This window comes from Pholcus phalangioides, unplaced genomic scaffold (assembly GCF_987345545.1).
Source record: "Pholcus phalangioides strain wild (caught in Gottingen) unplaced genomic scaffold, Ppha-v1.0 ptg000041l_1, whole genome shotgun sequence".
NCBI lineage: Eukaryota > Metazoa > Arthropoda > Arachnida > Araneae > Pholcidae > Pholcus > Pholcus phalangioides.
In genome coordinates, this window is record NW_028301627.1 from 6,482,410 (window position 1) to 6,498,606 (window position 16,197).

Consider the following 16,197-nt stretch of genomic DNA (forward strand, 5'->3'; position numbering starts at 1 on the left):
AAACGATATAATTTCTGCTTTGGCATAATCATTAATTATTGCAACTACAACTACATCATTTGTAACATTTGGCTATATATCGATGATTCCCTCCTCAATTAAAATCAATTACACGAATTTTTTGATTTGGTAAAAAAGTAGGACAAAACTAGACAGTAGGACACTGTCAAAAAGCAGGAAAAGTAGGACAAGTGGGAGCCCTGCATCTAACTAATCGCAACTGGCGTACACAGAGGGGGTCGAGTTTTTTGCATTAAAAAACAACCCCCCTCCCGTGAAGCAAAAAAAGGTAACCACTTAAGAAAATCCTGCATACGCTACTGATCGTGAACACTGCCTGTGCTGATAAGAGCACCTACACAAAAACGATGAGATGGACTCAAACATGAGTTATAACAATGTTAATCCTTTGATCGAGTATTCGATTGGCGTGTAAAATTATGACTTTTTTTTACTCACAAGGTATATTAACATCGATCACACGAGCAACCGGTTAAAGATGCCTGGTCCATTTGCAAGAAGCTGGTTGCAAAATGCACCGTTTTATTATTTTACTACTTCACATACAGCACTATCAGCATCCCCCCTCTCCGCTAATCATACGTCGTATTAGATTTACTGGCAGCTTTTGCGACTGAATGCAAGTTGTACATAAATCAAGTCGACAACGCTTTGGCGATCATCTCATATTTCCAACCGAAGACAACCCTCAAAATGGAGGAGAAAAAAGTGAATGGATGGCAATGTCAGTTTTCGCGGAATCAGTCTTCAAGGAAGAAGAAATTCTGCAAATCCAAATGCGAGGGTTCATTGCCCATAAACGGAAATGGGAGCCTTAACAATATTTCGATGCAACAAAAAACAAAGACGCGGAAGCGAAGAGGAAAACCATCAAAAACGAGGAAAATATCGGACTAGGGATCCTCGGAAATTTGACAAGGAAGAAAAGGTATGTTTCCTATAAGTAAAACCTCAAACATACTGGCGAATCAAGATGTAATGTAACAATTTTTACAATGCGTACATATGGCGAGAAGTAGGAGTGTCTGTTACCGTCATTCATTCAAGCTGTGTCCGTGAGAGGCGAAACCAATAATTTGATCATTTGGTCGCACAACGGTCATTTTATGCACACGAGGGAACCAACATTTTATAGTCGATACCTGACAGCAACTTTTTATACAATTTTTTTTCTTTCTTCATATCTTCGCTGACAACACTACATCAAGTTCTACTTTATATTGGCAAAATCTGCAGGTGAGAGAAACATAAAAGATGCTAAGGATGCCGAGCATAGAAAATTCGAGTATACACATCGAGCACCTTCTACCCTGTTGCTGGGAAGCACCCAAGAGGCAAGAATTCTCGATGATTGTATCTGATTTTGCACTCGAGAGTTATATATTGATGGACACCCAAATTAAAATCTTCATTCAAGTTGCATCCAAGGAATGTCATTCTGTTGGTTTGAGGTTGAAAGCAAAAAATTGGCTCATGAAGGATTATATTTTTTCCAAATGATCTGCACAGGACGATGCTTGCGATTAAAATTTTTAAGCCGCTTGCCTCCTTACCTGATCTATATCAGCGTTTCTCACCCTGACGCCATATGACACTCTTGCGGTCCTCGTATGTACTGGGGGAGAGCACGGATGAAAGGGGAGCTACGACTTATGGTCAAAGGGGCCTACAGAGAATTTATTTCTGAAGTAATTCAATTCAATAAGTAGAAATAAATTCTCTGTAGCCCTCTTTGACCATAAGTCGCAGCTCCTCTTTTATCCATGCCCACTTGGTAAACTCACTAATTGGCCGATTTCGGGCTTTGGCAGCAACATATATACCTCTTATAACGTACTTATAAGTGTCTGAGATGGTTTGTGTTGAAGTGCTGCCGTCTATCTCTCCAATTAGAATTGAAATAGATTGTTGTGCGAAGCATAGAGATTTTAATAAGTTTTGTTGCGCATTGAAGATATCGGGAGCGATATCAAGCAAAAATAACTATTCGATTTATGATATGCAGGTGTTTGCAACACTGCACCCGAAATAAAACGGATAGATACCCTTACCTTGCTATCTTTTGCATAGTATAGTTTACGGGGTTTTATCTTGAAATAACGTCTCCGCCATCTCTGAAAAAAAAGAGTAAAATAAATGTCAGACAAAAGAAAAAAAATGCAATTAAACGAAAAATACACATACAAATAACGAAACAATAACATTGTCTCGAAAATCTGACACTGACACATTCACCATGCAAGCGGGTGTAGACTTTAGAAAGGTATATACAGTAAAACCTCGTTAAGTCGTCACCCTACAAAGTCGTCACTCCAGTTAAATAGTCGTCTTTCTTCAGGCCTGTCCAGCTTTCATGAACAACAATGTTATTAAACCCTCGTTTACTCGTCGCTAATTTCGGTTAACTCGTCACCATGAAAAAATGCGAGAGAGAAAAATAAATAATTTCTATGACTTTATAAAAATAGCATGTCAACAACATTGCCATATGCGTAAAAATCACCATAAAAGCTGTGTTTCAAAACAGTTCGAGTAACAAAAATTACGCTGGGGAAGTTCATTTGCCGACTAGAGTTTTCGAAACATTCGAACCTGATTTTTAGCATAGGCCCCACGAATTTACGGCTTCAAATTTGAACGAATTTGTTGAAAAACCAGACATTGTTTTCCAAAGTTGTCTTCTAACGTGTGCTTATCCCTACCCCGGGCCCTCCACAAGTTCCTCAAAATAGATCCTGCGTTGGAGATTACCTTGTAGTTGACATATAAAAGATTACCTTGATAAAATTTACCAAGATTACCTTGTAATTGTTTCATAAACTACTGATAAAAAATTATATAAAACACTAAAATTAAATTTCATGTATATGTGAAATTGATGTGTAGTATTTAGTCTGTTGGTAGTCTGTTGTGAAGAAAAGCTAGCTAATTTAACAGTTGCTCTGATTAGTCTAAATTAAAAACTACTAGTGTAAATCAAATTTACCAGTATATTATACTCAATAAGTATTAAGAGCTCTAAAAAGGTTAAAAACTTCAATTTTTTCTTTTGCTATCTATAAATTCTATTAATACTGCAATTTTAATTCATATTTTAATAAATGTTAAATTACTTCAAATTTATACGTTTTCACAATATTACGTATTGAAACTGACGGCACTTTGCTTAAGCCGCAATAATTTTTCGATACCATGAGGTAACGACTTATCGAGGTTTTACTGAAATTGATTCCTCTTTCATAATTCCTCTTGTGCAGTCAAATCGGGCCGTGAATGATTATAATATTTTTCCCCATTAGTCGCGTTTATGACTGGGCCTTCCCCCCTAAAAAAAAGGAAATCTACCGTGCCGCGGATTTCCAAAGGTTAAGAACCACTGCTCTCGGGTGAAGACAGTACCGCAACTGAGGGAAGAAGAAATAGGCTGGTTCGGCGTTCAGCGCCAAGGTGGACACTGAATTCACCGTTTGCCTCCTTTCTTTCGACCGCTCATTAAACATTTGAGAAGAGCGGGGACGGGACACCAAAACGCATGCTTATCCCAGAACACAAGTATCTATTAGCAGCACTCACTGACTTGGTTTACTTTTGAAGGCCTAACTTTGCGGAATTCAAATTCCGACCGGTTGAGACTGGTGCACCAATCATTTAGTTATTAACCCCTCTGCGCGGATCTCAGTACGTGGTATGTCACAGGCGATTAAATTTTTTTTACTGCCTGATTTTTTTTTTAAATATTCGCAGTAAAATTTTTATTGCACATAGAATAAACATTTTACTATAACATAACTTTCCTTAAATTTTAGAATTAAAATTTGATAAAAATAATTTTCAGAAAAGCTGCAAAAAGTTAGATTTTTTTTTAAATTTAAATACCGCAAACAGGGCTACGGCATTTCAATTTCTGAACCAGCTTGAATAACTAAGAAATCCAGACATTAAAGTCGAGATCATAGTACTATTAAGAAGTCTGACAAATAAGTGGATATTCAATTTTTTTCAGACAACGGGATGGTGGCGACATTCCAGTTCGCAGTATTATTGTTAGCAAACAAAAGTCATACCTGGAACGAGCTGGTCTGTTTCATCAGGAAACCTTCCTTGATGCAAACCTGAAAAAGGAGAAAACAAATCCTCAGCAATAACATCGTACACTACAATATGAATTCCAGTTCGGTGAAATTATGACGGAAGTCCTTCAAGATGACTTCCGACGAGAATATACGCAAAGTTTTAAAAAGTCACTATTTTTCATAACCACAGGCAATCTAAAGAAAACACTCACCATAATCAAATTATTATAGAGTCCCGCCAACGTGAAACTCAATCAAGCAATATGGAAAACATACGAAAACTTCTTTATTTTGCTTATAAGAGGAAATTACACACACATACACCAAAGAATAATAATAGTACAATATAGCAGTTTTTAGATGCCGCTAAGAACTTGTTAAACTGGTAACATTCTTTTTCTTCTTTTATTTTAATACTAAAAACAAAAACGAGGAAAACATACGGGGAACCGGAGAAGACAACAAGTTGAGGCGTCACGTGATTCGCGTGATAAAAAAAAAACAGTTATGATTGGAGGAGGGGGCGAAATAAACTGAATGACTGACTGAAGCAGTTGAGCAGATATTATAACGCTTGCGATTGCGAAATTAGTAAAAGAGACTTCCTAAGTCTGTGTTGGAATGAAGACGCAAATCGAGCGATGATATGGGATTCATCATCCTTATCACGATTGAGTCATGGCCCCTTTTCCCAATACGAGGACTAAACAAACATCAACCCATCAACACTAGGCCATCAGAAATTCGCACTGCTTGGAGTTATCTATCAACAACGCACGATTAGTTTTTTCTAAATATTTTGGAACTAGAAACCAGATATCAATTATTTTACCGCGGCTTCACCTAAAAAAACCCTCCCCTCGTATCAAGCAAACACTGATTTTTTTTTTTTTATATTAGACATACGACAATAAAAGAAACACGTTCACTTCTCACATCGAGGCACCGTGCGATTCTAGCGCAAATTTTTCCAAACCAAGCGTGCGAGTCGAATTCTTATCTCTATATCGCGATATGATATTTTTCAAGGGAAAAAATAATATTTAGGCCACTTTTATTTGATTTTTTGAAACCATTTGATTAAAACCAAAGTTTAAACCAAACAACCCTGCCCCCCACCCAAAGACGATCAGAAACTAAATGTTTTAAAATATTTTTAAAAATTTAAACATTTAACTAATGTTAACAAATATTAATTTTTAATGATTTAAAAAACATTTCAAATTATAGAGTCAAAAAAGCCTTTTTTGCTATAATTCTGTTGCTTGAAAATGCTTCTGAACGTTGGTTAATCTAAATTTTTCTGAGATTCCTTGTGCCTCCAATCAATCTGTGCCCCTCCCCCCCCCCCCACAGCCAAAGTTTGATCCTACGTACGCTCAGATACGACAAATTAAAATGAGGCGTGTACTACATATTTTATGACTCCATTATGTATCATTTTCGTTTTAAAAAATTAAACTGAACTGGGGTAAGACCAATTATTTTAGGTATTTTTTATACGGTATGAAACAATGAAAATGGATGATTTTTTTGTTTATACATGTATATGTTGAAGTACGTACCAAATAAAAAAAAAAAGTCTTTGGTTACTTACATTATGAATGCGAGTGAATGTAATTCCTAAATTAATGCGAAACTTGAAATAGTTTTTGGTTGACCAAAGCATCAATGTTAGGTAAAATTTGTGCTGTTGCTATTCGTAAAGTATCCCTCAAATGCCGATTAGTCAGACGTGTTCTACTTTTTGATTTCGTATTCTTCATTAGACTAAACAACTGTTCACATATGTAAGTGCTGCCAAATATAGAAGACATGAACAATGCATATTTACGTATTCCTGGATAATTTTCTTACGACACATACTTAGAATATAAATCAATTAATGAAGGAATTTCAAAAAACTTATATTTTCATAGAAATTTCGTACTCGCGGAAGTCAGAAAATCTGTTTCTGAGCCTCTGAATTCTATTCTAAGATTTGAAAAGCACTGTACATAATCGTCCGGTTTCCAAGTTGTAGATCTATTTACCAATTCCAATAATTTAGGAAAATGTATGCAGCTTTTATTTTGCAACAATTGTGAACGTCAATTATTGGAATAATTAATTGGCAACTTAAATTATTGACGTTCCCAAAGGACTAATTTAGTTTCGAACGCTTTCACATTGTCATAAAGATTGTGGACAAGTAGATCTTTTCCCAGTAAGCGGTAGTTTAGAATTAGATCATTCAGTTGACAGTGAACTCAGCAGGAAATGCGCACTTCTTGTGTTCAGTTGACAAAAAGAAATGCGAAATCTCTTGCCCACTTTTTATCTTGGAACACTCCAATAAGTTTTCCTTTAGATTTCATGTGAATTCATCAAACTTCCTCCTTCAGGAAAACAGGCTCTGAAGCATCCCCGGCTCAACCAGCGTACTTCTGTATAATAAATAACGTCGCCATGCTCAGCTTCCAAATCCTCCAAGAATTTTTAAAACTGTTTATGGTTAAGTCCTTTGGATCAAATGGAGTTAACCACTTCGCTACAACATGTTCAAAGTTGGAGAAAAACTTTTTGCACAAGATTTTCTGGTGCATGATGCAGTGGAAAGCCATTATCTTCGTATTTCCGTATTTTTCGGCATCTGACTTTATCAATATGATTACCCGTCTTTTGACAGGTCATAGAGGGAGCACAATCTGTAGTTATGTTGCATGTCCAACTCACATTTGGCCAATGTTTCTGCCAAACTTCAATATAAGTCGAACTTCGTGTGGTATCCGTAAGTGCAAGGGCACTAGCTAATTCCTCAACAATTTTGAAGTTTTTGTCACTACCACAAATGAAAATGGTTTCTTGTACGGTATCTGTTGCATCCGTCGATTCACCCATAGCTGAGTAAAACAAAAAATTCCTCACATTTGGATTTGAAGGTCTTGAATGCATCTGCTGACAGATCCTCCATGCGTCTTGCTACTGTCACATCAGACAAACTAATGTTCGAAACAGCTTGAGCCTGTGATGGGTGTGTCTAAATGTGTGTGTGTGTGTGTGTGTGTTTTTTTTTTTCTTTTTAAGGCTACGTACATGCGTTGAACTATTAGGAAAGTCTGGTGAGGTCGGAGACGGACCAGAGATTTGGGCAAGGGTGGTAAAAAACAGTTTTTCAAAAAAAAACCCCAAAAACTGTATTTTTGGAAAAAGAAAAACAAGAAGGGCCTTAATTTTCGCAAGTGAGGAAACGGATTGTGCGGAGTTGTCCCCAAACTCCCCAGAGGCGGAAATGTACCGTGCGGAACTATCTATACACCCCTGCCCAGTATCTCCCGGAGGGTTAAAGAACAAAAGCTAGTGTGTGTGTATTCTTATCTTCAGAGAAATCTGTATACAGTATGCACTACTCATCGACTCAAACCTTGAATTTTTGTCTCATTACCGTTATTTTTCATGTGCATTTTGCACAGTAAATTTTTTTAAATACCTTAAAAGATTATTTTCTATTTGTGTGTATATAACTGACTTTTCTAACTCGTATCGGCATCAATTATAATTTGGGCCCTAAGACCACTACTGCCCGTACGTATTATTGGTGAGGGAAGTCGGCTTAACGGCAGGGAAGTTGTGGCGTTGTATTTGTATTTGTATTTGTATAAAATAAAGACATAACATTGATTAAAATAGAAAGTACATGAAGGAATGCTAGAAAAATATCTATTAAAATATATAAAAACACGAAAGAAAAAATAATGAAAAATTAGAATTGATGGCACTTCAAAATTACAGCATAATTCAAAAACTGTTGAAAATTCAGATTTTCTGACTTCAATTATTCCTCGATTGTTGAAATATCATAATTAGTGAAAATTCATAAGTAAAGCAAAATTGTTCCGTAATTTGAAAAAAAAAATGAAGGTGGATTATTTACATAAATTTAGCAGCGTCGATTTCCAGTGCGCCATTTGAGAAAGTGGTGTATGAATGGAAAATATAGAATTTCCAAAGTGAAAAAAAACCACAAGTTTCCGCGAAAACAAATTGATGCTTGTGTAAGATGAGCATGCGTCGAATGCTTTTTTGGAAAAGGGATGTTTTCTTCTTGGCGTGATTTTTGTTCGATTACAATTTCATTTGATGCTAATCGGCGATGTAGCATCGTAGTGTCGATGAGTGTCGTAGTAAATCGATGTAGCATTTTTGTCCCGATAAAGTACGGTCAACCAACCCACTCATTTAAAAATTTTAATTTTTTTACAAGAAAATTACAGACGTCGATTTCATCAATCTTTTCTCTTAATTGGCTACGCACACTTTTGTACAATAAGCAAAATCGCGCAAAAATCAATGAAAGGCCAGTGGAAATTCTGTTATGCAGTTTTATAAATACATCAGTATGGAAATTCATAATGATAATTCACTGTAAGTACATGCACGTCGTACACATTCCTCTGAGGAATGTCTTACGAATCGGTACATGTAGGAACGAGTTGTGCTCGTAGCCCTACCGTATTTTTGTCATCAGAGTTACGATTTTTTCGTGTTCTCGCTGATGCTGTAATCTGTCTTCCATATTTTGAAGTGAAGATGAGAAATATAGTCCTCCGACCACGAGATGAATTTTCGCTGCATCATGTCGCGTCACGTCGGATGATTTTATTCAATTTTTTTTTGGTAAAACGATTGCACATCGAGAAAAGTTCATCAGTGACTGAGCTTTCACGATTGGCATGTCCTTCTAGGATAAAATAGAATCGTTTGACGTGACATGACGTGCCGTAGCCAAATCTCACCTCGTGGTAGGAGGACTATACTTGGAATTTTTATGTTATGCATGTATCATGTTGGAGGCCTGCCTGCTGTCTGCGGAGAGACCAGATTGAATTCGCGTCTCGAAGTTGGAAAACCGAAGAAAACCAACTTCAGCTAATCACCATTAAGCCGTCAATGGGGTTCGAACCTGGATCCTCACAAAGCCCAGCACGATGCCCTTACGACTGCACAGCGAATTGAGAGAAGAGCGATCTTCTATTCACACTTTCTGACTTTGAACTTGGAGAAAAGTGTTTCTCTCGTTCGAATGGTCGCTATAATTTATCACGAATGCTCGTTCTATGTAAATAAAACCGTTCTACGTCTAAAAAAAATTTTTTTTGGTGGGGGTGGGGGTTACTCATCTCAAGGCCCTACGAAGACGAAATCCGGTACAATATACTTTTGACGTGGAATTATGAATGGATACAAAAACCTGATTATGGGAACATGCAAGTCAAAATTATCTTGAGTAATATTTATGAAAAATTATTTCTGAGATAAATTTTTCCTATAAAAATCCCCTTATTGATGCTACCAAATTCACTAACGCGCACCGCAAATCGAGAGTGCAACGTCGCAAATTCGATTTCTATCAGTGACGAGAAAATTACGTTTTGTCGATGTTTCCTTTAATATAACAGCGATGTTCTATAAATAGCAACAAAGGAAACTTAATCTACTTATGCACGGTGCATCAAAACTTCATCGAGAAAATTCACTATTCACCCCAATTCATAAAGAAAGCGATGGTTCTACACACGCTTTAATTAATCACCGACATGAAGCCCACGCGGACAACGTTTCCAGCCCACGGTCGAAATTAACAGAAAAACGAAAAGCTCTCGGTCTTGATTGGATGACTCGCAGAACCATCTTGTTAGATGCCCACGTGTTGAATGCGCTTTTAGCCATAGTGGCAGAGTGGTTGCCTTTAAAAGCCTTTTGCACGGATAAATGTAATTAGGTCTAAGTGGGATTCTTACGTCGACCAGAGGCAGGCGGACAAAGACGAGCTGATCCAGCCGTTAGAGAGGAGAGGTTGAAGTTGCATTAGCCACGGGGCAAGAGCTGATCAATAATTAACTGAAGTGGACTGATTCGAGTCCTTCTAATGGACAACCGAGACGGTGATGGTTGTTCGGTGAAACGGTTTGAGGTCTAGAACTACCCACCCACCCACGAAGGCCATTTGATGAAAAAAGTTCTCGTGCGGGTGGAGGGGAGAATGAGCATCACCATTGTTCCTGGAGGAATACGTAATTAGTATCTGAACTACTTGTTCATTTTGTAAAGATGTTTTCACAAAAAAAATGTGGACAGAAGTTTTCTTTCGCGAATGGATCTAACGCTCATAGAATGAAAGGTGCACTTAATGGACGATACGTGAGAGGAAGCACGATTTCTCTATAACACAATCACGGAAGAAAAATATAGCATCAGAAAGTTTTTATACACATAGTTTCATCTATTGGCAGTAACGCCCATGTACATGACATGAACGCCAGGACTAATTCCGTTGTCGAGATCTCTTCCAGCTCGGTTTTTTAATGGCAGAGCCTGGGGTGGGGGGGGGAAACGTGGATTCCTCCGTAGCAGCCTCAGAGAGGCCCCCTCCTCATCAGGGAGAGGTTATTGAAAAGATCGATAAAGAAAGTTGCGAGTGTTTAGACCAGTGTTTCTCCATGTGTGTGTCCCCTGCTCCTATAGGCGTCACGCCAAACTGGACATATTGATTTGTGTGCCTATTTATGCTTTGAAGTGGTTCTTTTACAAGTGAAAATACGTACTAAACTACTATTCTGGGGAGCGGCAGATGAACCATGAATTGGACAAGGGAGCTGCGGGTGACAAATGTTTGAGAACCACTGGTGTAAACACATACTGTTATAGAGAAGAGGAATGCTAGACAACAGAAAAATCTTGCATATTGTCTTGCAGAAAAATATGCAAATTTTTAGTAGACTCTGGATAATCCGGCCATGGGTTAAGTCGGCGTTTTTTTAGGCGGGTTTCTTTCGGGCATAGAAGAAAACATGTCTCACTACGTGCGTTGAAGTTTATATAATTTAAATGGACTTTTTGCGAGTGACTTCCAGTAATCCGGCGATTTCGATAATCCGGAACACCCTGGTCTGATATGTGCCGGATTAGCGAGAGTCTACTTTACTGTATATTGCAAAGCAGGCGGTGCAACTTGTCAACGCATTCTCCAGAAAGCATTGTGAAGTTCCTCACACAGTCAAGAAAGCATCGCGAAAAAGCGCGTTTTTCTCCCGATAAGCGTTGCGGAATTTCAGTATGTATTCTGGCCGTAGTGCGGGCGTGTAGGTATCGTGCGGACTCTCATCATAAAGATCCTTGGCGACACAGTGGTGGGTCGCCTGAAGTTATATTTCTGCGGCTTTGGGGAGCGAATGCGGGTCTGCCTAACATTACAACGTCTCTCCGCAGAAAGCAGGTACACATTACTTTTCAACATTACATGAAAATTCAAGCATTTATCATATTCACTTCAAAATATGGAAGACTGACGGTAGCACCAGGTAGAACATGAAACAAGCACAACTGTCACAACATAAAAATGCAGACGTAAAGGGCACACATGCACTCAGAACACACATTCCGGCATATACCGATTCAGAGAGAAACGATGTCACTCTCTCCCTTGTTAATACGTTAGCCAAGGAAAACTGGCTGAATGAGGAGATATCGATGTTTCAGGAAAGGAAAATTCATCTCTGCCCTCATGGGGACCCGAATCCCGGTATTTCGTTTGCCGGACGAGACCGGGGTTCGAGTCCCCGTGAGGGCAGAGATGAATTTTCCTTTCCTGAAGCATCGATATCTCCTCATTCAGCCAGTTTTCTGTGTCTAACGTATAGTATCATAGACTAGATACTAAGCAGAGATGAAGTTTGGGAAAGAAAATTTACATGCCTCTGCGAGTAACTGAACTTCAGTGCCCTCGCAGTCCGGGAAAGTGTTCTACCCGTACGTGAATTTTCTTTTTGAAACTCATCTTCGTCTCCACTTGGTATCCAGTCTATTATATTGTCAAAAAGAGCTATTTGAAATTCTCTGCATTTGTTAGCCAAAAATCACATTTTTCCAATTAATTTTTTTTCAGTCATTACTGCTATTTGTCTTTTTATGGTTTTATACTCAAAATAATATATTTCTCGTATTCAGAACGAATAATAAATTGAAATAAATAATGATACAAAAGTTTTTGTGAACAAAATACCACAGTGAAAATATTTATATTTGGCGCATTTTATTTAATGTTTGCATGCAAAAACAATCAAGCTTTTTATTCCAAAAAAGAAAGTTTTTGCTTATCGCAAAAATAAACTATTCCCAGTAGCAAAATCTAGTTTGCACTTTCGATGTGACCGATCAGATAATTTTTGTTTGACATTCCATTCTAACGCATTAAGAGAAAAACTACTGGTTATTTAAAAATAAATATATACTCAGTACTACCATTTTTTGAAAAATATATTTATTATTTTAAATTAATTTTTGCTTGTATAATTTTTTCTGCAAATTAAAAATTTGTAGGAAAAAAAAAAAAATCGGCCAGCAACGAGTCTTTGCTTTTGAAATTTATCTAAGTGATTCATGGTGAAAACGGTTGACGGTCCTGAATAGAACTCGGATTAGCTCAATAAATTCTAGACCAGTGGCCTGGAGGCCAATCTTATTTGCAAAATTTTCATTCTGTATAAATTCACTGAAAAAAATCAATTCAATATACGTATAAAGGATCTTGCTTCAAGATGAGGGTCGAAGACTTTGGGTAAGACAGGGGAGCCACGAGAAAAAAATATATGGTTCAAAGGAGGCCACGGGCAAAAAAAGGTTAAGAAACGCTGTTCTAGAGAATTTAAAGTTACAAACATTAACATTAAAAACATCCACTTTAAATCAATAGAAATGTATTGATATATCGAAAGAAAATACCTTCATATGCTATTTAAAGTTTTTTTACAGAAATATAAGGAAAAAAATTAAATTTTGATGCATCGGAGAAAAAGTGAAAAATTAAAAAAACACCCTAAATTTATTTCCCTACCAAACCGATTGCATAGTCCAGTGGAACGAGTTCACAAATCTTTACATCAAATAAAGTTTCTAGATTTTTTTTTCAGACTTAAGATACCATTTTCACTTAATGATCCATCGTGAGATATTTTCGGTGCTCATTACCATACGTTAGCGGGCATACGGAGGGAGGGGTTGGGGGGAAGCATCCAATTCACTATAAAAACGAATCAACCAAGAAGCGAACGTATTCGGTACCAAAAAACGCGTATATAAATATTGATCAACGAAAGCTCTATAATTTCCAACAATATAAAAAAGTTTCAGAAGTTCCATTACTTTCTCATCAACTCCCTAGAATACCGTGTAGAAATATCGGGAAAAAAAATTATTGGAAACTTTTGAATGGATTTTTTCCCCCGCATAAAAATAAATTTACATTTTGCTCGTGAAAAATAAAAATAAGAAAAAAAAAACAGAATTTACCTGGAAATATCTGCTTCACGGTGTTCCGATAACCCATTTTCCCCTCCCTAACCCCATCTTTGAGAATTTATTTATGAGGAGAAAACTACGCAAACTTAATTATTCTGACACTGATGAATTATCCTTTGTTCCTTCATATTTGCGTCACGGGCGTTTGTCCGGAACGATCTCGATTCGAGGATAATGCGAAAACAAAATATAATCGATATATTCAAAATGTTTTCCGAGTGAATTCGACTCGGATGAAAATTACACACAATAAAAAACAAACTTACATTTATAGTTTAAAATATTTTGCATAGATTTACGTTAACTCCTCGGTTTCGTGGTACTTACGAACACCGATGAAAAGAGACACGTTCGATCTAAAACCGATTCTGAATTATGACCAACAGGGCTTTGACGCCGAGTCCAGTTCGGGCAAACAGGAAAAATTTTATATTTGCGATTTGATGATTACATTTACGGCAAAAAAAAGGGAAAAAAGCCGTTCTTTTCTATGCAGTGCGAATTGACTTCGTTTAACTTTTTTATTGATATGATTCACAACAAAGAAGAAAAATTTAAATTTCTGGTGAATTTTCCTAAAATAAATTACACTGTCTCAAGGAGTGAAACACTTAATTCTTCCCCTACTACACTATACACGCGACTCGTACGCATTCTTCTGTTGAATTTCTAACGAATTGGAGCACGTTGGAAAGATTTGTTTGTCGTTACGTACTTATTATTTCAGAGTTATATGTGATTTGTGCTCCAGAAGTGCCGCTCTCTGCCCAGGGCCATCATTTCACCTTTTTCCAAAAGGGGGGGGGGGCAAAGCACAGGTACTCAATGTATGTATATACATCATTTCTAGTGTATTTTCAAAAGCCGGGGGCCTAAATGACGGGCCTGTCTCTGCCTTCCATATTGAAAGCAAAAGTGACAGATCCCTGAATTTTAGTGCTATGGGTAAAATGCTAATCGTATTTAAGGAGGTCTGCCTGCTGCGCTCTGTGGAGAGATTTTTTATATTGGAGACAAGCTCAAAAGCTTAGAACATTTCATGGCATACGTGTCGTTATAGCATCGGCAGAAGCTTGGTAAATAGGATAACCATATTGAGGAGCCTAGAAATTTTGTCGGGATAATTTTGCCCTCTCCACAGGGAAAGTCCATTGTTTGATGACAATGTTCCCTCTAAAACTTTCCGCTCGTGGCACTAGTGACTCAAGTCCACTAGTTTCCATCCCCTCTGGGAGGCAACCCTTCAAAGATATTTCGCTGTACATGTTCGAAGTTTTAATTAAAGTACAAGGTTGTCAAGTAAAGTTCCATATCACCAATGACAATAAATGCCTCGTTGGAAGTCCCAGAGATCGGCCTCCCAACGTCAAATGATGGTATGGAGAAAAACCATTTCATAGCAAAGATCACGAAACTTCGCCCCAGCCTACAACTCGACGCGACAGGAATTCGATGCTAACGTATAATAAAACGCTCATTCCGGTCCCATCGTGTATCGATTGAGATCCACGTTTATGATCTTCTCGACACGAGATTACACCTCTTTTCGAAGAAGAGAGACCATCTATATCTCATTTATCTCAAAATCTCGACACGAATGAAACATCTCCAAAGTAAAAGAGAGATTCGAAAGAAGAAAAAAATAAATAAAAGAATAGTGATGGAAGAGAAAGATCCAATCTTTAAGAATCGAATCGCGTGCGAAACGACATCAGCTCGACAATTTCCAAAGATTTAGGGAGATTACGAACTGTCAGACACGTAAAGATCAAAACGCACTAGCATTACATTGGAATATCTGTACGTAGTACATGAGATTCACCACAGATGTGCGTTACGAACCCAAAGAAGAAATGTAGAATATGGGGCCGTTCAAGTATTGCGTCAGCAAAGTTTTACCCATTTTTGTGACCCCCCTTCCCCGGCAGCAAAATTTCGTCAGCACTGCCCCCACCTTCTAACGCATATTGGTGGGATCAGAAACTTAAGCGGGAGGAGGCATAGGGGGCTCGTGCGCCCCCCCCCAGATGAAAAAATATATTTTTTAATGTAAAAAAAAACATTTAAAAAAATAAAATTTCGAAAGAAAATTCCTTTATACCTGTATGTTGTTATAATCGATTTCTGTTAATTTCAACGCTATTTGAAGGGTAAAAACTCAGAAAATTTCCTCTTTTAGAAATTCATTGCGACCCACCCTTCAAGCCATATATGGTAAACCCTTGACCCGCGGACAAAATGTGGCCTTGAAGGTTATCTGATGTGGCTTGCCCCCTCAAACACAATTTCGTACAATAAACTACGCTGCACATTTACAGATCGCTTAAACGACTCGTGACAATTCCAGAGCATTTAAGTAGCCCGTGGCACATTTTCAGATCACTGAAGTAGGCCCGGGGCACATTCAAAGATCACTTAAGTAACCTGCGACACACTTAAGAACACTTAAACGATCCGTGGCACATTTAGAGATACCTTGAGTGACATGTGGCATAATTTTAGAGCACTTAAGTGCCCCCCCCCTCCCAGTGCGGTTCTACATCACTCAAGTTACCCGCGGAACATTCCCAGATTACTTAAGTGATCCATGGCATAATTACGGATCACTTGAGTGATGCGTTGCACAGTTCTAGTTCACTTAAGCGGACTGGACCCTTTTCCAGAGCACTTGAGCAGACTACACACATTTCCAGAGCACTTAAGCAGCCCGGACACATTCCCTAAGCATTTCAAGGATCTGTGAAACATTTAGAAATAGCTGAAGTGG

At 37.8% G+C, this 16,197-nt stretch overlaps 1 protein-coding gene across 7 annotated transcripts in view; it reads right to left on the minus strand.

Annotated features, from left to right (window-relative positions):
- The window catches only part of LOC149065182 (diacylglycerol kinase delta), a 170,294-nt gene that overhangs the window by 108,010 nt on the left and 46,087 nt on the right, over positions 1 to 16,197 (minus strand). For 6 of the 7 annotated variants that reach the window (XM_089254486.1, XM_089254483.1, XM_089254485.1 and 3 more), the window contains exons 2-3: positions 4,086 to 4,133; positions 2,073 to 2,135 (exon numbers count right to left, since the gene is read on the minus strand). In XM_089254486.1, the coding sequence (XP_089110612.1) occupies positions 2,073 to 2,135; positions 4,086 to 4,133 (111 nt within the window). Of the gene's footprint in view, positions 1 to 2,072; positions 2,136 to 4,085; positions 4,134 to 4,306; positions 4,414 to 16,197 lie in introns of those variants that run through there. The other variant, XM_089254484.1, reaches the window with a different exon arrangement.